Here is a 21,507-nt window from a genome sequence, read left to right on the forward strand (position 1 = left end):
TGAGGGTCGTATTTGTGACGTTTGATTACAGGTTGATAGCGTTCAGTCAATCGTTGCATTTGCCCTTGCCTTGGGGGAAGACATGTTTCGTCGGAAGGTTTACCATCGTGAAATAGCAGGGTGACTGCGTGAGAGCCGGGATCTTCTGAATCCTTGCTGAATGAATGCTCCGTCTGTGTCGCCGTGTTAACATGATCTCATGCCCTTGACAATCACCGCAGCCAAGCCACACTAGCATCGGTTGAATCTGCCGAAAGTCTCGGTCACCTACTTCACCGAGAGGGATGAAAAATCCTCTCACCTCAGCTGACGACGTTTGGGTCGACTAGGCTTGCGGCTTGTGCAGCTTGTAACGCCAGGAATGAGTTGTCGAGCAATGGTGCCTTCAGTAGTTACGCGGACTGACAGGCTATTTCCAAGAGACATGGGTTGGTGGTTCTAGAAATTTTCTAGCGTGTCTTGGGCTTCCGTATTCGAATCTCAAAAGAACCTCATACCATGGATCAGTGTATTTGTGGCATGATTGTATCGATTAAGCCTCGATCTTACGTCGATCATATCGCAAGTAGCCGAGGCTGTTCCCTACTTGTTGCTAGAATCTCCAGGTGTCTAATCAGATCACTTCATCACTAAGGCGCTCATTTCACGGGGAAGTTCGGTACTTTTGTTGAGAGATCTTTCGATTATAACAGTACTTTGTCCAGTCTCTGGTTAAATCACATGTAATCTTGTGATTGTTGCTTGTTGGGTTTCTATCCGATCATGGTGTTACGTGATTTCTAAAGTCCAATGCTAAACTGAGTTTCTGTGTCGTATTTTAGCACTTATATCCAAGTTTGAACTTTACACCATTTGAATGTCATGCATGAAACAATATGAAGTTATGTGCCAGTCAATACTTTATTTAGACGCAGGCAAGTAATCATAGCGTAACTGAACAAGCCGTTACAAGTTCCGAACCTTGGAAGAATAACCAAAAACACACCATCAACGATATGATGAGGCATCACGAATATCATCACAACATGAACTTACAAGAGACTGATTTGAATGACTTCAATACTGACCGTAGGGTAACCGATGACGACGTACAGTGTTTGATATCATACACTGTCCTCTGCACAGTACAGTCACCCTCTGGTTGTTATGGAGCTCGGACCATGTAAACAAATCAGTTCAGCCCCACCAGTAACAACGTTGGGATTCACGCGCCAGCAGGATTTGACATCATACCAGAGACATCAACCGACGAGGATCGCAACCCTTAATTGTCGAAATTAATTGCTCAAAGCTTGCATAACTTGGTCGAGTCTTGATCGCATCCATCACTAAACGCAATGTCACCCCCGCGCCGTAGGTCGGCCCGGCTGGCGTCCTCTACCAAGGTAAGTAAGCCTCGCGATGGCCTCACCTGTTTTTCATATCCATCAAACAAACCATCTGACATGTTTCGCAGACTAGACCAGTGGCACCTACCTTGGAGGCCGTTACTGAAGATGCCGAATCACCTCAACGACTCCCGGAACCCAAACCCAAGAAGAGTAGAAGCAAAAACAAGAGCAATGCTATTCCATCTTCGCCGGCCCCTGCGCCTTCAACACCAGCTTCATCAGCGATGAAGCCTCCTCATGACGAAATGCACCCGAGCAAAGCCCACCAGACCATGGGTGAGCCATCTTCTGCTATGCGATTGGGCTTCACAGATATCAAGGACAACAAGGAACCCGACACGCCATCAAAGATAGGGGTACCTGCATCCGATTTCACATTCCGAGTTACGCGCGACACCACCGATACTAGCCTTAGCGGTGATGCGCAGCGAATGATGGTGGAACTCCGACAGCAGGCTGCCAAAATCAAGGCAGATCTCATCGCTCAGCGCGACGCAGATGCTCCTGAGGACGGTCGCAAGATTGCCAAACCTACAGGCAAGACAAGTCGCTACAGCGCGGCGCATATGGCCGAGTTCAAGAAGATGGATTCTATCGAGAACCACCCTTCTGCCTGGAGAGCTCAGAACGGACGATTCCAGCCTGTTGTCCAGTCTCTCAAGCGAACACCCTCCAAGGCTAATCTGGAAACCACACCAACTTCATCCAGCAAGTCAGGTCTGAAGCGTTCGCCCTCAAAGGCTGAGCTGGACGTTCCTACTCCCTCGACGCCTCGTGTCACACAAAGCCTCAAGCGCAAGTCTTCTCGAGCCAACCTTGAAGAGTATCAGCAATCACCTTCTCCAAAGAAGGCCACTATGCCTCCTTCTGGTATCCCAATGGCTCTCCCTCCCTCTACCAAGAAGCCGCAGTTACTCCCCAACGCACATGAGCGCGAACGCGTTACTTCGAAGAGAATCAAGCAGCGAGAGGATGATGACGCGTCAACAAACCGACCTGTCTCACGTGATGACTCATCGATTCCTCGACCAAAGTCCAGCGGAAATGGTTCAACCAAGCTGCCTGCCTCGAAACCCAACTTCTCACGACTTTTGAGCCCCACCAAGGCGTCTCTTGCGCACTCAGGGAAACCAACCATTTCTCTGATCAAATCCCCTTCCAAGGTTGACCTGAAGAGCGGCCTGCCGAAATCTACCAGCACTCCAGGTTTGCTTGCTCCCAGCGAAGCAGCCACACCTAGAGCTCGAGTTCTCAGCTCAGGGCGCCTTGATAAAGTCAAGTCAATCTTGCGAGGACACCGAACACCTTCCGGCAATGCCCAGACTGCTATCCCGCAGCCCAAGATTTCTCAAACACCCGCTCCACCCAGGGCCGAGAAAGACAAAGCTTTGCCTCCTGTTCCGTTGACTACTCCTCGACGAAGGGTGACAAAGCATGTTGCTTTCACTCCGGAGGCCACTCGTATCGCCTTCCAGCAGAACTCGCCTTCTCCTTTGAAGTCTTGTCTCAAGGCTCAAACAACACGAAGCTTGGAAGACGAACAGTTCCAAGGCATCGATGCAACACTTGCCAATGCAGACTCGGGAGACGTCGTGTATCCTGATCTGAGCGGCTTCAGACCTCTTCCTGAACTCCCTGTCAAGGAAAAGGAGGCTCTGCCTGTGGCGCCTGCCTTTGTTCCCGGTAAATTCACATTCCGCAGTGACCACACCATCGAGTTTGGAGAAGCTCCTGTCCTTGGTTTTGGAGGTTCTCCTGGCCAGTCCAGCATCCGCCAAGTACGACAGTCAATCAAGCCTGATACAAAGATGCCCGGTAGCTTCCCTGGCCCTACATCTCCTATCAGTCCCAACAAGGAGAACAAGCTGCCTGATGCTGAAAAGGTCATCTTTGGAGCACCTCACGGCATGTCTAACAAGAAGCGACACAGGACCAGCTGGGACGAGGAAGAAGCCGAGGAGAAGCAAGCCGAGCGTTCTAACAAGAGGCGCAAGGCTGAGCATGTTCCTGAAGGCGAGGCCCTCCTTGCTCCCCGACTTGTTGGTGGTACTCCCAGCGCAAAGAAGGCGAGAACTGGTGCGATTACGCGTACCCCTGCTACCGCTAGTCCTGTCAAGAAGCGTTCAGTTCTCAGTATGAGCCGGCTCAACATGCTTGCGCGACCCAAGAACCGGGCATAAATTCCCGAAACGATGGAAAGATGTACTACGAGAGTTTGAGCTTTAATACCCTTGGTTCTGCTCTCTTTACATATTGGATGCATAATACGACCTTTGCGTGTTCAGCATATTCTGGAGAACAGTTTGCACAGGCCCCGACAAGCATGTTAATTGTTTTGGCTATTAACATATTGGTCACCGCAAGCTTCCCACAGCTGGACGCAAGAAGCGAATGACGAAATACGCTTTGATTAAGCTGGAGTCTCGAGATTGTTTTTTACCTGGCTTTTATCTTTTACAGGCTTGCAAAGTTACTGGCATGTTGTCATATAAGGCAACGCATTTGGGTCAAGTCACGGTTGGGGGTTAAGGGGCGTCAAGGCAAAACACATCATGTTATGAGAATCAAAATTCAGATGAGGACAGTTCATCTTGCATTTGTAGTTGTTTGTATGGTTTATAAATATAGACACATTTTCATGTCTAGACAAACGTTGCACTCGTTTAAGTGAGTGACTGCCTATGTGAAGTCCAGGCCAGCCAAATAATGCACCTTCCTTCCTCGGATATCAGCCGTACTTGCCATAATTTTTCAACGAATGCCCCCTCGCCTGTCAATTGCATCTACCCCCTCCTACCTCAACTGGGACATGTCCAAACGTTAGCGAATCTGCTTCAATAATAGCAAACGCTGAATCTGGTTCTGCCCAGACTGCTTGTTATATGCTCTTTTGTATCCTTAACATGATATCCAAACAAAACCCCTTTTCTTTATGTCTGAAATATGTCAATCCCTAACCATGCAAACATTTTCACATGCACATTCTGCTTCCATGTTTCCCAAGGCCCTCCTCAGATCATCGGACGCTCCGCACGCCTCGCTTGCACCGCCTGCCACGCCGCGCTTCTCAAACTCGCCATCTGCTGGGTCTGCGGCGAACTTGTCTTTCGAGGCGACGAATGCGTCAGCTTTGGTTGGTGTTTCTGGCATCGGGCGTGCTACGGATGCTTGCTATATGGAAGCAGAGCTATCTATCAGGGTGTCACAGTACAGGAACTCTTCCGGGACGAGGAAGACAGCGAAAAAGATGGATGTGGAGGGAAAGAAGTGGACAAAGTACCGCTCTGTGCGGCTTACGTGGTCGAACTCGAACTCGATGGGGTGAAAGAGGAGACTGCGGTGATCAAGAGAGGTTTGAGGCGTGTTGAGAAGGTGGATGGCGGACTGACGAGGAAGAGATGGGAGGCCAACAACAATGAGATGAGCGCAAAGGTAAGGACGAGTTGCCATTGAATTCAGTGTCCAACTGACATTTTCAGTCTGCTTCCGTGTGGCAACCGTCTACTTACCATACCGGCGACGGGGTAATGGGAGACGAAGGCGCATCCAGCAACCCCCTGAGCAATCCCCGAGATATTTCAAAGTCGGTAATTTGGGTCGACATCTTTGACCCTATTAACGGACCTTCCTTCAAACCGAGCCCCTTGAAGCCGATGCCTCTATTCATGCAACGATCCGCAAGTCCCATTCACGAACCGTATCGCAGAGTAACTACTGTCGACACACATCTCCAAGCTCCTCCTTACCTGAGAAAACCTCGCTCGGCTCCTGGATCAGCCTACCCGACGAGATCCCGTGAACAAAGCACAATATCGGACCATCAAAGCATGCGCCGGCACTCACGATCTCCATCTGTACTGGACGCGTCTCGATCCCCAATGCCACCTCGTGACAGATCGTCTCCTGAACCTTTAAATAAGTACATCAGAGATGAGCTTTCCGAAGTACGGCACAGACAAGCTGTTAGCTGGGTCAGAGAGGAGCCTCTGAAACGACCTTCATCTCGGCTTGCCCCTTCCCGTCACTCAGACATCAATCGTTCGGAAGCCAACACTTCCACATATCGGACACCCCCTGAGTACCCTGATCAGGTATTACGGACGCCTTACCCACTTCCTTTGTCTACCGTCAGGACGGCCAGGCCCTTGCCCTCGCAACTCACATCACACTCGCAACGGACTGCAAACACTGCACCACAATCGTCAGAGTATCTAGATCGTTACCAGCCTATGATGGCAAGGCCGGCACAGAATCCCGAAGTAAGAAGATTGAGGAGGGTAGCGGCGAGTTTAAGCGACGAAGGTCTTGCAAGAACAAGATCTGAGCAATACGAAGGTAACAATGACTGGGGTACGGTTGGGACTGAGCTGAGACGGTTCTTTACGGGACGGTAGATGGATGTTACACGACAGTTATCATCAACGATTCGGACTCTTTCCTAGGTATGCATAAATGCTACGGCTACCTATGTCTATTAGACGGGAGAACCGGTGTTGTTGTGATGGCTTCAATTTTAGGTTTACTGCGTTAAAGGGCTTCTACGATCGATCGAATAAGGTAGCTTGGGTAAGCCAATGAGAAGGTCGAAACTATCATCATGATCATCAGGACAGCTGAGGGGTACGTAGTGGTTCGGCACCGGAAGCGGACGACCGAGGCACGGGGTCAAGCGAGGTCTAACCATTCCACTGAGTACTGAGCATTGGAGCTTGTTTGGAATGCAACTGAGCTTTGATTTAGACGTTGTCTTGAACAGGGATATACACGTTTGAATAACTGGCAAAAAGTATATTGATTCAGATTAGGTACCTGTGATGATGATGGTACAAACGAGCGGGAGAGGGAGGTGGTGACGTTGGAGGCCAATTGGAGATTTCCACCAGCTAAGCTCTGGCGGGGTAGGATTAAATGGATGGCAGGTAAGTGGTACGGTGAGGCATTGGATTCGGGCTGGTAAAGAAAGGAACGTTTGTTGTATCCTGGTTTTGAGTTTGAAGCGATGCTTGACTGGCAAGGTCAATGGCTGGAAACTCTCGTCTATTACCATCTGATGCAGCTCTTGAGCTGTTCCCTACGATTTCGTCAGAGCTCTCTCAAGACGTAACCGCGGGGTCATTAATTGTCAGTCTGTGCTAACTACTAGTTTAGGTCTAGTCCCATCTCCATGCTCTCTCCTCTTTGTTCTGGCTTGGCTGGGATCCTCATTTCCATGCCCTAACTAGACCGAATCCCACTCACAAAAAAACAATTTTTCATGTAAATGTATATGAGTGGTACTGCAACAAGATGGGTTTAAGCGAGGAGCAGGGATCCAATTCTAGTGTTTGGCTGCGTCAGAGTCTTGTCGAATGTTCCCACACGCAGTAGCTAATACCAGTTGGTGGGCGGTACAGAGTACATAGAGAGCAGAAGCACTGCAACAGTAATCAAACGGATCAAGAGTGTAGAGTAGCAGAGAATAAACAGTAAACAGGTTATCTGCACCATGTATGTTTACATGCACCTCTCTGTTTGATCCAATTAGTTGGCAGCTTCTGATTACATATTAATGAGTGGACGTGGGCAAAAGTTAGGTCTCAACTCTCAAGTCACACCAAAAACCAAAAAAACTCCATCCGTGCCCGTGCCTCTGTGCCTGTACCTCCTCCACTCGGGACCTAACCTAACGTAACAATTTACCTTTCCAATCTGCTCTGCCCTCCCTCTCCCCCCTCCTACCAGGCCAGTTTAGAAAAACCACCCAAAGCTCTCCCTCTTACAAGGTCATGCGACCGTAGACCACTCTTCGTCGCCCTCAATTTATATTAACGCCCCGGACGGAAGGCGATTAGCCCAAGGCGACGACTAAAGATGTCGGTTGTAACAAAGGTACGAAAACACCATTTCTATCAACTCTCTTGATCCCGGCTTTGCTTGTTTCTCTGGTACCGAATCTATTGCCTCTTTGCTTCTGCGCTGGAGCAAACTCGAGTCCCCTGTGAGCTGCCTGCGCAGAGTTGGGAAATGGGGATTTTGCATCACAACGCCATTAATCAGAGTCGACTGTATCGAGACACTCGCTCTTGACGGCTTCAGCGATCGCATTCTCCTTCCAACCTCTATACGCTTCTTCTCTCTGCCGTCACTTCACTGTCCTCGGCCTCTGCCCTCTCGTCCGCGATCACAAGCCCAAGCCCAGCCCCTCACTCATTCCTGTTACTCGTCATCGTACATCAGGTTGTTTGCCCTAACCTACCACGACAACATGCTCTTCACGACAAACCAGCAAACACAACGCTGCAACCGCCAGCTGCGTATACAGAAATGCTAACATTCTCGCCAGAACCCTTTTGCCTACCTCGGTACGATTCCTCACATCCCCGCTTTCCCCACGAGAAAAGGCAGAGAAAAAATCAACCTAGCTTGATCGACTTTCCGAATGCTGCCCAACTCAAAACTCAATCTACGATTACTCGTGCTGACATAGCGACTACCGCACAGGCAACGACAGTGACGGCGAGGAGAAGCCCGTCGTTCCTGTTAAGACCGTTGACAAGAACACTGCTCGCACTACTAAGCGCAATGTCGAGCCCCAAGCTCCTGTAAAGGCCGCTGGTGCTGGAGGAAACCGCCGTGGCCCCGGTGGTAACGAGGGTGGTGAGTTTTGGGTTCCAGACCCCCAGTTCCAACTTCCAAATGCTAACTCTGGGTAGCTTTCCAGGACCGTGCTACTGGTAGCCGACGCAACCAGGGCCGATCCACTGAGGAGACTCCCCGTGATGGTCCCCGAGGCGGTGCTGGTGCCCGTGTTCGTGGTGGACGTGGCGCTAGACGCGCCCACGAGCGCGATGACCGACACACCTCCAAGTTCGGTGGCCACGGGTATGCTTCACCACCAACCTTGTCATGTGTTTCCATGTGCTGACCGAAATCTAGTGGCTCCGACAAGCAGGCTGCCCAGTCCTGGGGTGCTAACGAAGGCCAGGCTGAGCTTAAGGACGAGCAGGCCGGCGAGGCTATCGCTAAGGACGAGCAGAAGGACGCCGCTGCTGAGGAAGCCGCTGCCGCTGAGGCTGCCGCCGAGGAGGAGGCCGAGAAGCAAGTCTCCTACGAAGAATACCTCACCCAGCAGGCTGAGAAGAAGGCCGCTCTCGAGTCTGGCCTCAAGGTCCGTGAGGCCAACGAGGGCAGCAAGCTCGACAAGAAGTGGGCCAACGCCAAGCCCCTCGAGAACGAGGAGGAGGAGTACTTTGCCGCCTCCGGAGGCAAGGCCCAGCGCCAGCGAGAGCGCAAGGTCAAGCAGACCGTTGACTTCGACCCCCGTTTCGTCGAGCCCGAGCGCACCCGAGGTGGTGCCCGCGGAGGCCGTGGCGGCCGTGGTGGCCGAGGTGGAGAGCGTGGTGGTGACCGTGGCCGTGGAGGTAACCGCGGCGGTCGCGGCGGCGCTCCTCAGGGAGCTGCTAAGGGCAATGCTGCTATCAACACCAACGACCAGTCTGCTTTCCCCAGCCTCGGCGGCAACTAGATTGTCCAACGCCTGCCCGTCTCTCACCAGAGCGCGCCCATAAATCCCCTTGCCTGCAACGTCTCATCATAGCATGCAATTCGCGGGTCAACGTCATGCCCACAGCCTCCCTTTTTCCTTTTTTCTCGTCACGATATAAGAAGGGGGGAAGATGCCATATTCGTTGTTTTCGACAGGTTGAAATGAAAAAAATTAGTTGACCATTGGTTTTTGCCCTGTGTCGGATATCAATCATGTCCCTCTCAGGGAAAGTGCTTCGTATAGGGAGGATTTGAGCTCTGTTCTCACTAGCTCGGCTGCACTCAGAAGTATTTCTGTCCTCTAGGTCTTCTCAAAGGTTTCCGTACAAAATTCAATTGAAATGCTCTTTTAAATCTGTTCTGTGATGAGGTGTGATGAGGTGTGATGAGTGAAGATGAACGTTGATGGTAGGGACTGGCCTTCCTCCGGACCTCATCTAATCTCTTCAACACTGGATTAACAAACTAGTCTACGATCTGTCACTGCCGCTGGTAGATGTATAAACATTGGTTCCTATCGCTGTCAATGTATTAGTGTTAATTATAGACTCATCGTCAATCTGAAAGGAGATGTATCAGTGTTAATATCCCATCTTGCTCGTCGACCCGTTGGAAATATCACCCACCCGTTTAATGCTAATGGATAGAAGAACTCTCCATTGAATTATATATACCATTCTCTGTTTTAGTTACTGATCTGCTGTTGCTTGAACCTATTACGCCAGAAAGCGCCTAGTGAATGTGATATGTGACATACCCAGCCAGCCCCCTTGAATTCCGGCACTTGAGCATTCTGAACAGCGGGAACGTTCTGGATTATAAGAGAGCATGCTAGTAGCTTCCATGAGATCAGAAGAGTGTTCTGAAGCTCAAAATGCTCTTTGTTGTGTGTGCAGATGTGGTTGGAGGACACCCCCTGAAATCGCTCTGTCAATGAAAACACTCCCTCAAAGAACCACAACAAGACACGGCTTTGCGATGGCCATAATGACATTATAATGCTCTTAGAGAACACTACGAACAGTTTCTACTGTTCTGGATTCGTGCATGGCGTTCGTGGCTGTGGATTAGAAGGCGGTACCTTGTGTCAAGGAATATCAAGTTGACCTGGTCACGTTATACGCTTGTCTGAGGCCACATACGCTTCAATATAGCTTCAAGGCATCTGTTAAACGCTTGTAATCATGTAAATAAGATCAAAATGGAGCCATATTGGTCATCTGATGCTCAGGACTGCCGGGTGACACCTCCGGCTCAGTAACCCCTTTTCCCAACCATATGTTTCCCACAGCTTATTCCTGCCAGGGCAGTGCCAAAGGGTGAATTTTGAACAATTAAGTGAACATCTGAACTGTCCTTACGAACATGAATTCTGCGAGCAGGAGCTTTGGGTATATATAGCCCTCCGTCTTCCACCTGAGAAACCCCTTTTCCCTTCTTCATCAACATCAATTAGCTCTCAGTAAAGAAACAAATTCAAACAACCTAGCAAGCTCTAACAAGTGAAAACAACTGTCTAAAACAACTTTGCTACCATTGACACTACCCAACTTGAAACCTTCTGCTCACCAGACTCAACCACAATGTCTACCCAAGGTTCCCAAAACCGCCGAAATCAGCCAGTCTACCATTTCGATGGCACTGAAGATTTCAAAGAAGTCGTCGGAAAGAACGTGAAGTACCACCTGGACAACTGTCTCAAGGACATGGGCCAGAAGGCAAAGGACACCATCAATAATCTCGTGAATCTCCTTCCTTGGAAGAAGAAGGAGGAGGCAGAAAAGAAGGAGAAGGGGATCAAAGAGTTTGTGAGCAACACAGACTAAACACGGACTGCCATGATGACTCTGAGAGTTATTGGGTCTGTGGGATGAGTATCCCTTGAGGTGAGTAAATGTTTGGACAATTCTGCTAAGCTGAGTATCGTAGCCTATACGGTTTAGAAAGCTAATAAGAACGTTGAACACCTCATAATTATTTCTCCTTTGCACGGTGAGTGAAGTAACTGTACTGACTAGAAAGCTGTGGGAAAAGTTCATGATATCAAAGACCTATGGTTCACGATAACCACTTCCAAAAGACACACATTCTACAACAGTTGACGCTGCAACTTAAAACACCACTCATTCGACCCAGTGCGATCTATGATACATGATATAATGTTGGGCATGATTGACTGCATAACACGCCCCTGAGATATTAAACAAAGAAGAACGAAACCGCTTTTTATTACTTCTTACAGTCCCAATAGTACATAGCTAACTAAAAAAAATCTTACGTCTGGTGCGAGAACGTGCGCGAGGCATCCATCCCAAGAGAAAAGGCAAGCAACACAGCATTGAAAATGGCCATCATGTAGAAAGGTGCACCGTTGGACAGTGTATCGAACAGATATCCTCCCAGCTTTGTGAGCAGCAAGATGGCAAAGCCACCGTATAGTGAATAAACACCAGCGATGGAGCCCTTGAGACGAATACGCGAAACTGATTCTTGATCTGTTGTGATGCTGATGAGAGGCCGGTTCTCGTCGTTGGCAGATTCGTAGTCCTCGGGCTGCAGAAGGCTTTCAGGGCGCGTATTGCGAGGTAGCTCAACTGCGAGAACGCCGCGACCGAGAGATCCAAGACTGCAGACAATGGCACCAATCTGACTGATACCGAGGAGCGAGACGACCAGGAAGATTATGGGGCTGCCACCCCGTCCTTCCACGTCCTTGATCTCCGGACTGGCGAGTTGTGGTAGGATGGTGTAGCCTACGATACCAAACACGGTTGAGACGACGACGGGGTAGTTGATACGACCAGTTCGGCTGGCGAGATATCCGAAAACAGGCGCGCAGATGAGACCCATGAACTGCGCAACGCCAGTCAAGATGGAAGAGAGGACGTAAGCGGCTCTGCACTCCTCCTTGAGCTCAGGTGATGAGTCGTGAGGTGAACCCTTACAGAAACCGTTGCTAATATAATATGTGTTGACATAGAGAGGGATAAAAAGTGAAATCGCAACACTGGAAGCTCGAGCGACAAAGCCGCCGACGTATCCGAGACCGATTCGTGAATCGACAAAGCCAAGAAAGACAGAGTCCTTCATAAGATGTAGATAAGGTGCCAGTTTCTGTACCACGTTAGTAACAGCGTACAGCGTCCAAGTGTGCTCGCCTTACCCGTTGGGGACCGTTTCCATCTGATCTCGATTCGTTCTCATCTTTAAGTCCAAAGAGGACCCTAAAACCCTTGCCTTCCTCACCCTTGATATTTCGCAGACCGATTGCGACAAATAAAGACACAGCAAGTGCGACAACAGCTACGACATAAAAACTATAAGATACGGCTTCAGCGGGTGTCGTATCCTTATCCTCGCTGAATTTAGCAGGGAGTGGGAGAAAAAGAGTCAATGCAACAAGAGCACCACACCCAGTGAATAATCCGACGAAACCTGCTAGCTTTGATGGTCTTCCAGCCGCTGAGTCTGCTGAGTCCGACATACTCCGATCAGAAACTGACTGTGTGTATCGCTCCTGTGTGATGGTGGCCTCGGACTCGACAGAAAAGGCGATGCTGCTTCGAGCAGTCGCATTCTGAAGCGCCTTGATTCTAGCTCGCGCCTCATCCTCTTCGCTGTTGCTGTCGTCGGTCAAAGATGGTAAAATCGCGGTTACCATTGTAGCTCTATCACGGAATTAGCACTGTCCGTCCATGACTTGGTTGCATCAGTCACTTACGCTGCGGATGCGCCGACGGCAAATAACACACGAGCCAGCAACAATTGGGGATACACGTTCGTCGCCTGGACAAACAAAGCCAGCGAGAGCCCGATTATCGCGTATCCGATAACTGCAACCCATCTTACACCCAGACGATCCGACACAAGACCCCATCCAGGACAAGCAACAAGTGCAACAAGCTCATCCGCGAAGCCGAGCGTTCCTACAACATCGCCAACGCCTTCCTTCTGCCCAATCAAGTCGGTAATAACAAAAGAAATGGAGCTATTCAGAAAGACAAGGAACGAGATGGAGAAGAGCGATATGCCGAGGAGGTACGTAAGTGCCTGGAGAGGCGTCGTCGACGGCGCAAAGGGAAGATATCGTAACAGCATGGTGGGGATAGTTCTTGTTTGTATTATCTCGGTTCGATTCGATTCGATGGTGAAGCAATGCAATAAGATAAAAAGATGGTTCAGGCGAGAGAAGAGTGCATCACATTGCTAGAGAGAGTCGGATGTTGACGTAGTGGTGCTAATAAGCGCGATGATGGGATGCCAAACAATAATAGCACTAATAACCGGGGAAGTTGAACTAATGTCAAGCTCCAGCTCCAGCTCCAGCTTGAAGGAAGCTCGGATGTCGGGCCTAACATTTTGAGAAATGACGGGGCCATTACATAAGCTGGATGCATCATGTCTGCACCCGATATCGCCCTTGAAGCGAGAAGCAATCGTATGATGTTGATCAAGACATGTCTTGGAAATATTCAAGTTTGTAGCTGGCCAAGATGTGCTGATGCATCTGAGTTATCAGATTACCACCAAACAGCGTTGGAGTTGGTTACACCATCATCCACTATTCTTTACAGTATCAACTTTAATTCACAGCAGTCAACGAATATTTCTATCGACTTTTTGTCCTAGCCCAGTAAAGCAAGCATTCATATCTACGGCTGCCTTCAAAACTTGCTGCATGCTCTATTAATCCATTGAACACAAGTGAACCCAGACTCCATTCCTTGCCAAAACTCCATTAACCTATAACCTGTCCAGTATTGAACAGTCCGCTTGAAGTGAATTTACCATGCCCAAAGCACCTTGTGGTGGAGAGTCCTGGCGCCCAACTTCTCAAACTCAAAGGGGCTGATCCACGAGTCGTTGGTAGAAAGCTTGGCAAAGACACTGGCACCCTTCCAAGTGACTACCTGTTCGTCCATGTCTCTTGCACTTCGACTGACAAGGATTCTGTCGTTGAGGTCGGGTCGTCGGGCCTTGATCTTCTCCTCTAGCACGACTGTGAAGTGAGGGACCTTGGCACCGCCACCGATAACCATGATACTTCCTAGCAGATCCTTCAACTTCTTCTCATCGTTCTTAGCGGCGTTCTGAATACTTGTGAGAATAGCAATATCGAGAGGGGCAACCGGCAGAACAGCATCCTGCTCGATAGCGACAGATTTGGCGGTGCGGGCAGCGGCATCGACAAACATGCCTGCAGGTGGCTGTGTTGTTCCAGGGGCAGGGGTTCCTCCATTGGGTGCTGGGCTGCCTCGATTGACACCGTCTTTGTCCTTTGCGCCAAAGACGAATGGAGGAACTGGTGTGGTAGCCCTTTCTGGCGCAGGAGATCCGGCATGAGAACCCATGGGAGTTCCGTTAGCAGTACCCTCCTTTCCGAATAAGAAAGGGCCCTTCTCCTTCATAGGCGTTGAAACATCGGGCTGCGACTGTGCGAATCCGTTGACGTTGGATGTTATCGATGGTTGGACGAGGGCGAGAATAGCCAGCTGGGCCGCAGAGGTAGGATCATCAGGAATATCGACGTCGTATGCGTTGTAAGATCGGTCAACCAGCTTACGTCGTCCCTTCAACTTGGCGCTATTGTCGAAGATGGCGGGATCGTACACTCCCATCGGTGCCAGAATAACCTCGTCGTATGTCTTGAACTGGTATTTTCGTGTCGGCTCGTTGGGTGCGCGAACGTGGAACTGGTAGAGTTGCACCGAAATGTCCGCTTGTGACATGGTGCAGTGCTTAATCTTGAGCTCTTCAGCGAGAAGAAAGTCGTATCGTCGTCGCAAGTTCATATCCTGGTAGGGGAAGTTGTCGTAAAGCATCATCTTGAGGAAGGTATCAGTGATATCGTAACCTCCGTATTTGAGGTTGATCCTTGAATCCTCCATGACAAGACCGTCTTCCACACAGGTGACGGATGTCTTTTGGGCTCCAACATCGACAACGCAGGCTTGCGTGTATCCGGCACCAAACGTCGCAGCCATTCCTTCCTGGACGAAACACACCCGAGAGAATTCGAACCATGTCATGCAGGACCGTAGGATTTGCTCGACGTATTTCTTGTCGTATAGATCGGGAATGACGAAAACGCAGCTGTACTGTTGCCACTCGCTATTCTTCTTCAACCCAAGATCGTGCCTCAATGCCTTGTCGAGAAGGGTTTCGAGGTCGTCAAACATATGCTCCTGGCTTGTGTATCCGTCCTCGTTCCACTGGCCATGCTGAATTGGCCACCAGAGTTTGAACTTGGGGTTGGAATCGTCGGGGACACGTTCAGCTTGGTGACCAATAAAGCATGAAGCCAAAGAGTTGGGGTCGTCGAGTGATTCGATGTCGGTCCATTCAATCTCGAGCGGGTCGTTGTGCTTTTGAATAACCTCGGGTTCTGTACGACGGTTGAAGGTCTGGACAAGCTCCTTAGAATTAGGCAGGACCTTGCGCTTGTTGGCCCGCATCTCGACCTTGAGATCATTGCACATCTTGTTGTACTTCTTTGACCACTCTTCTCCATATTGTTGATCTGCGGTCTTGGCCTCGAACTGCCGTCGTGGCAGGGCCTCGTACATCTCGGATTCGGTCTGGGGAAACTTGGTCGCAAGGGTCATGGGGATCGTCTTAGGAAGCGCATCACTCGCAAAGCCTATACGAAGGTTCTGACTGCCAGGGTGGATCACAATGATCTTGGAGGGGTCTATGCCAGCTGATGGTGTTGCGGCGCCATCTTCGTCGGGTAGGTCTGCGACGGGAAGCGGTAGTTCGCCATTGGCGCTCTTGGATAAAACACGGTCTCTATCGCGGGCGTTCTGTACTAGTCGATCGCGTGTCGCATCACTCTGAAGACGGAGGGCGAGAACCTGGTCATCGCGCTTCATGTAATCACTGCCGTAGCATCAGTAGGGGTTGTTGCGCGTTAGAAGGGGTAGCCGTACGTATAATAGTTTTTCTGGTTAATTGGCGTCACGTCGGGCCATGTTGTCAGCTTCATGCCATTGTCGGTCCTCTCAAGGCCTAGAATAAACCTGTTAGCAATCTGTCATGAGCGACAACCCAGTTGCTTTAGAAACCAGTAATGATGGACCATACCTTCCCGCAGGAGGACCCTTTCGCTGACTTTTCCGACCATGTTGATGACTTGATCTTGTGTTTTCTAACGATTCGGAGTTAATGCGGCTGAGCAAGCTCACATCGATGATGAGAAAGTAAAGAAGCTTGCTGCTGCGCGCTCAAACTCAACCTCAAAAACACCAGGAGCGCATCCGATCCATTCATTGACTGTCTTGATCGCGGCAGTCAATTGGGCTTAGCGTGACAAACTCGGACTTTTGATAACCCGATGCAAACCCACACAAGTTCCATTCTGGGACATCCCACCGCGGATATAATGCGACATATGCATGTGTTGACAATGCATTTTTCAGAATGTTTTCAAATAAGCTGCTCAACTTCAAATCATATTCCGTCAATTAGATATTCTCAAAAAGGCCAGACATGAATTTCCGCTAGTTTGTCCAGAAAAGCAAGACCTCAAACTCTTCAAGAAGCGGAGGTTATTACAATTTGGACACTTATCACTTGATGTCTAGTTGACTTACCTACCGAGGGAGGATGCTTATCCCCGTCGTTTTGGTTCATCGCCATTGGATGGGCAAAGTGTAGCAACACCCTCCTTCGTCGCACCTGTAGGTAAGAACGGCAAATATGCTGACTGCCTGAGTAGTTTCGTTGGAATTAATCGAAACATACGTACATGTACTAAGTCGGGATAGGATCCAAGTGTCAAAAGAGGCGGCTTACACCATCTATTAGTTAGTAGATGCTCAAACTCTTACATCGTATAACACTCGTAATACAGCATGATGGTTCCGTACTTCTTGTACGACAATGGTTACCAACACCTTTCATTTGATAGGGCTTGTGGAGTCTGTCATCATCCTAGTCGTAGTATTAGCGTCACGTCTAAAACATACCCAACTTGGGTTGAACGCCGTGTATCTTTGCAAGGGTGTTCCATAAATACCTACATAGTACGGTAACATTCCACTCGGTTGCTGTAGACATTTCTGCTTTTATGTTTGTGGTTTCCCCCTCATTCAAAAGACCGTTGATAGAACTATGGACGCCACTATGGACGCCCATATGTCCGTTGCTGGCTTGAATGCCTCATCGACGACAGGTTTCCAGTCAGACTGGATCACCAGCTTTTCGCCAACTTCGATCTCTGGTCCGGTCCTGTTGGGCCTCTTCCTTGGTTATGTTGCTCTTTGCTCTCTTTTGCGGTTCTCCCGCATAAACTCTCTTGTTTCCAAGCTTGGGTTCCACGATCGTGCTTCCTTGGGTCGAATGACAAACCAGGATGCCTTCGAAATTGTCAAGACTATGGCAAACTTCGAATTTCCGCTTATGTATGACCTTGCCACTCGGTTGGCATTGTTTGAGGTATGTCCAACTGACTAACACCAAAGCTATGCTCTATGTTAACTAGTGGAATAGACTTATGCTGTGCAAAACGTTGGGCATGTTCTCTATGGTGGCAGCGATCTAGCCATCACTGCGAAAGCCCCCAAGAGGTACAGTTGTCATTCCGTCTCATGCAATCGCATACTTATATACTTTGCAGATATGCAGACACTGAAGTCGTCTATCTCTGGTAAGCTTGTCCAAAACTACCCATCGCTGAGACTCTCTAACACTTTCAGCTTTGCAAACTTTGCGCCTGAATCACCAACTCTTAGCAGGGCGATTGCGCGTACAAACTTCCTTCACGCACCATATATCAAGGCTGGCAAGATCAAGCAAGAGGACCTCCTCTACGTGCTTTACGCCTCCTTCGCTGAGCCCGTTAGATTCCTCAACCAGTATGAGTGGCGAGCTCTTACTGACATGGAGGCTGCTGCTATTTCAACTCTGTGGAAGTACGTCGCTGATATGATGGAGATCGACTACAAGACTATCCTCCAGAAGACTGAGTGGGCTGATGGCCTCGAATTTCTTGAGGATATGACTCGTTTCGGATCAGACTATGAGGATGAATACCTCCGCCCCACGAAGGAGATTCAGAAGCTCGGCGACGTCCTGATGGAGATGCTGTTGGACTCATATCCCAAGTTTGCTGCCCCAGTTGGATACCCAGCAGCTTGTGTCATTATGGGACCCAGGTTGAGACGAGCATTTGGGTATGTCTAGTCCATTTTCACCTTTATGATCAAATCATACTAACATGTGAAAAGTTTCCCGGAACCCGGTCTGGGTATCACTGTCCTGACTTACAGTCTTTTGCTTGTTCGAAAACTTTCCGTCCGATTCCTCTGTCTTCCTCGTACTTCTGGCGTAGAGTTCCTTTCTCAGCCAGATGAACAGACAGGCCGTATCACTACTCGCCATTATATGAAGGAACCTTATTACGTGCCCGCTACCTTCTGGCAGCGCTGGAACTTTGAGGCATGCATTACTTGGCTTTCTGGTGGACTGATCCCTGGTGATGGCGGCGCAAAGATGAAGCCTGAGGGTTTTCTCTTTGAGGATATCGGCCCTGAAAAGGTTGTCGGTAAGGGTGTTGAGGAGACCAATGCTTTCGAAGAGAAGGCGAAACAAAAGGCGTTTGCGGGCTGTCCATACAAGCCCGCACAAGCTTAGAAAGGCTGAACACCTGGTTCGAGAGTAGAGTTTAAAGGAGGAGACTGACGACTGAATCACGAAACACCTTGCATGATTGAGATGGACTTCTAGCGATATGATTGCACTTTAACATGCTATGCAGTAATACTAAACAATCTTATTGGAGTCTATCTAATGTAAGTGATTGTGGTTTGATTTGTACCGCTCGTACCTTGAAGCTCTGATATGTACCCAATACATTCGAACAATACTGTACACTAATTACGGTTGATATTGATGCGGATATGTAATCTCAGTCTACTTGATGATGATTTTGCACAATTTCCAAGCCTAATACTGAGTAATCTCAGTTTACAAAGTACCCAACCAGAAATGTGGCAATATAAACTTTCAGGGTTCGACGCCGGGCATTCAATGACAAGCCTCTTTGGCGCTGCCTTGGAGTTTCACTGATCAATCACCCGTCCAACCTTTAAACATAAGCATCCAATCACTGCCAGCGAGATACTACATTAAATGTATCAACTGTCCAAAACTCAAAAGTGTTACATGTAGGTATGCTGCAAACCCCGTAACGTAGAGCTTCAGGGTACCTGTCATACCCGGTAACTCCTTACGTCACTGACTTGCGGTGCACCTGAACCAAGAGCTTACCGCTTGATCAAGAATTAATTCTCGTATTCCGCATTGGGAAATGCTAAGTTGAACGAGATGGAGCTATTGACGGAATCTGATCGACAGACAGTTTCCCGCCGACTGCAGGTACAACAGGCAGCCAGTAAGATCACATGACGTAGTTGGCAGCCATCGCCACGCTTCCTATTCAGACAACATCTCATTCATTCATTGAAAGTCAGTTCTCAATAGCTGAGTCAACTTTAACCTTAAACTAAACAAAACAATTATAAATTCTCAAAGCATACGAGATTCTCTACCCACCATACACCTTGTGTACGACCAACTCCAAATACCGCTGACATGCCTCCCATTCCCATTCATACCTCGAGCCCCATCGTGGCAGCAAAGCCCGATGGTGTCACCCCCAAGACAGCTGAATCAGGCGATCCGGGAGCCTCGTCTAATGTACCAGCAAGCAACGAAGTACCTACTTCTACCTACCCGGCAGCTCAACCAGGAGCGCGCCCGTCAATGCCAGCTCCAACCGGAGCGCCCCAGGCTTTCGCACCCGTCCAGCCGGCGCCGACTCGGACCACTATGAACTATAGCCCTCCAGCTCCGCAACCCGGCGCAGTCCCGGTGCCGCCAAATGGATATCAACTCCCACCACCTCCCAAGACTGGAGAGACGCTACGTGATACTCAGATGCAGCCTACGCAGATGCCTCCCCAGATGTCCTATGCTCCCGTATCCAATGGATCGGAGTTCACCGTACCTCGCTCATCGACGGTAACGGCGGCTGGCCCGTCACCGATGGCTGGCTTGGGCCCAACGGCCGTGCTGGGCGGAACCGGCGGTAGCGACTTTTCTCACCCACCTGGCTACCACCAGAACGTGCACGCATCCGAATTCACTAGTTCGCAGCGCGCTGCACACGAAGCTTCCGTATCTCAGGAACGCAGGCCATCATTGATAGGGGACGACGAGGGCGAGGGAGTCTGGTCGGCCGCCAAGAAGTGGGCTTCGGCTGCCGGCGAGAGTCTTGCTGCAGCTGAGAATGAAGTGTGGAAGCGAATCAACAAGGACTAGTGACTTTGCAACGCACAAAGAATGAAAAAAAGTTAAAGAGCATGCCTAGGACAGGGGGACTGGAAATGGCTCGGCATGATAAGCCTACGACTAGGATACGATCATATGTTGTTGTTTCTTTGAGAGTCACGTTTAATACGTTAATGTTTTAAGGGGATCAGACCCATCTTCAGCGACGTTTCTGCTGTTCTATTTCCAGAAGCGTGGAGAGAGAACGGAAATAGATGTGGTCGATGAGAAGTCAAAACAATTTGGACAAGGCGTCAAGGATATCGACAGACAAGTGCAGGGAGATAAGAGTAACGTAGCAAAGAAATCAAAAGAGAGTTCATTGCGGGGGAAACGTGTAGACGTAATTGGTTTGTGATGTTCATTTTGAGTAAAGACAACAAGGCCTGATTCATGCCCTCGCCCAAAAGGTGGTGGTTTAATTTCCCATTTGAGCAGTGCTTTCAGGAACGGACGTGCTAAGAGCCCAAGACCCTGGTAGCTTGGCCGCCATACGGCCTTACCGGGCGTCGGCGGGGTCATGGAAGGATTAATAGAACGCACGTAGAAGGGATGGGAGAACAGGAAAAGAGTGCCCAGGTAATTACCCTGCAACTTCCTGCCAAGTTTCGAATACAACGGAGTGTGAACGGAAACAGTCTAAGTTATTCTCATATGCCTACTTCGTTATCTGAGTGTCTCAAAGTAGAAATGTGCGAGCTTGACTCTAGCCGTGCTGAACTTCACGGCCGCAGGGTGCAGAACATCGACCACCATGATGACCATGAGCAAGATCACGATCTTCACAACCGCCTTGAGCATTGGCATCACTATAAGTTGTTATGCGAAACAATTTTTGGCTTTCAGTCTTGCCTCTGGTCTTAGTCTATGTTAGTTAGTGAGGTAGTTAGTTGGCTGTTAGTCAACCATCTGACAGCCTCAATTTTCATCCCAACGTACCAAGCTATTTATTGGGCTCAACCCAGGTGACTGGAAGAATTCACCGTGCTCAATGTGGAGAGAGCAAGCACATACAGAAAATACGGTTTTAGTGTTGGGCACAGATACACAAAGAAAAGAATTTGTCGTCGTGACAAGTACACTACAAGATGACGCGTTGCAATAATGATGAATTGTACTTATACAACATGACCGAATAAGCGAACGGGGCTGTATGGAGACGAGACGAGGGGAAAATCTGGTTAAATGATGGAAAAATAAAACAAGAGATTACCAACGCGATGTAACAGTGTCAACTGGGCTCTTCCTTGACCCCGAAGGG

General features: G+C 49.4%; 7 protein-coding genes across 7 annotated transcripts, besides 2 other annotated features; 5 read left to right on the top strand and 2 right to left on the bottom strand.

Moving 5' to 3' along the window:
- Positions 1-1,337: 1,337 nt before the first annotated feature.
- On the top strand, positions 1,338-3,571 carry FPSE_01580 (uncharacterized protein; the record flags this gene model as incomplete). The annotated part of the gene is made up of 2 exons (XM_009254700.1): positions 1,338-1,385; positions 1,457-3,571. 2 exons carry the CDS (start codon positions 1,338-1,340, stop codon positions 3,569-3,571), a joined length of 2,163 nt encoding a protein of 720 aa, XP_009252975.1.
- Positions 3,572-4,334: 763 nt separating this feature from the next.
- Positions 4,335-6,613, top strand: FPSE_01579 (uncharacterized protein; the record flags this gene model as incomplete). Its single annotated transcript, XM_009254699.1, has 6 exons — positions 4,335-4,823; positions 4,871-5,781; positions 5,870-5,957; positions 6,005-6,011; positions 6,197-6,310; positions 6,540-6,613. The coding sequence occupies 6 exons, from the start codon at positions 4,335-4,337 to the stop codon at positions 6,611-6,613; spliced, it is 1,683 nt and encodes a 560-aa protein (XP_009252974.1).
- A 628-nt stretch (positions 6,614-7,241) lies between these two features.
- On the top strand, positions 7,242-8,895 carry FPSE_01578 (uncharacterized protein; the record flags this gene model as incomplete). The annotated part of the gene is made up of 5 exons (XM_009254698.1): positions 7,242-7,259; positions 7,467-7,732; positions 7,858-8,027; positions 8,084-8,252; positions 8,307-8,895. The coding sequence occupies 5 exons, from the start codon at positions 7,242-7,244 to the stop codon at positions 8,893-8,895; spliced, it is 1,212 nt and encodes a 403-aa protein (XP_009252973.1).
- Positions 8,719-8,815: a microsatellite.
- Positions 8,896-10,498: 1,603 nt separating the features above from the next.
- Positions 10,499-10,866, top strand: FPSE_01577 (uncharacterized protein; the record flags this gene model as incomplete). Its single annotated transcript, XM_009254697.1, has 3 exons — positions 10,499-10,723; positions 10,770-10,801; positions 10,845-10,866. 3 exons carry the CDS (start codon positions 10,499-10,501, stop codon positions 10,864-10,866), a joined length of 279 nt encoding a protein of 92 aa, XP_009252972.1.
- Positions 10,675-10,712: a repeat region.
- A 323-nt stretch (positions 10,867-11,189) lies between the features above and the next one.
- Positions 11,190-13,013, bottom strand: FPSE_01576 (uncharacterized protein; the record flags this gene model as incomplete). The annotated part of the gene is made up of 3 exons (XM_009254696.1): positions 11,190-12,029; positions 12,079-12,583; positions 12,637-13,013. 3 exons carry the CDS (start codon positions 13,011-13,013, stop codon positions 11,190-11,192), a joined length of 1,722 nt encoding a protein of 573 aa, XP_009252971.1.
- Positions 13,014-13,579: 566 nt separating this feature from the next.
- FPSE_01575 (uncharacterized protein) lies at positions 13,580-16,038 on the bottom strand (the record flags this gene model as incomplete). The annotated part of the gene is made up of 4 exons (XM_009254695.1): positions 13,580-13,658; positions 13,704-15,794; positions 15,845-15,923; positions 15,999-16,038. The coding sequence occupies 4 exons, from the start codon at positions 16,036-16,038 to the stop codon at positions 13,580-13,582; spliced, it is 2,289 nt and encodes a 762-aa protein (XP_009252970.1).
- A 3,470-nt stretch (positions 16,039-19,508) lies between these two features.
- Positions 19,509-20,237, top strand: FPSE_01574 (uncharacterized protein; the record flags this gene model as incomplete). The annotated part of the gene is made up of 1 exon (XM_009254694.1): positions 19,509-20,237. One exon carries the CDS (start codon positions 19,509-19,511, stop codon positions 20,235-20,237), a length of 729 nt encoding a protein of 242 aa, XP_009252969.1.
- Positions 20,238-21,507: the final 1,270 nt, after the last annotated feature.

Source organism: Fusarium pseudograminearum, chromosome 4 (assembly GCF_000303195.2).
Source record: "Fusarium pseudograminearum CS3096 chromosome 4, whole genome shotgun sequence".
Classification (NCBI taxonomy): domain Eukaryota; kingdom Fungi; phylum Ascomycota; class Sordariomycetes; order Hypocreales; family Nectriaceae; genus Fusarium; species Fusarium pseudograminearum.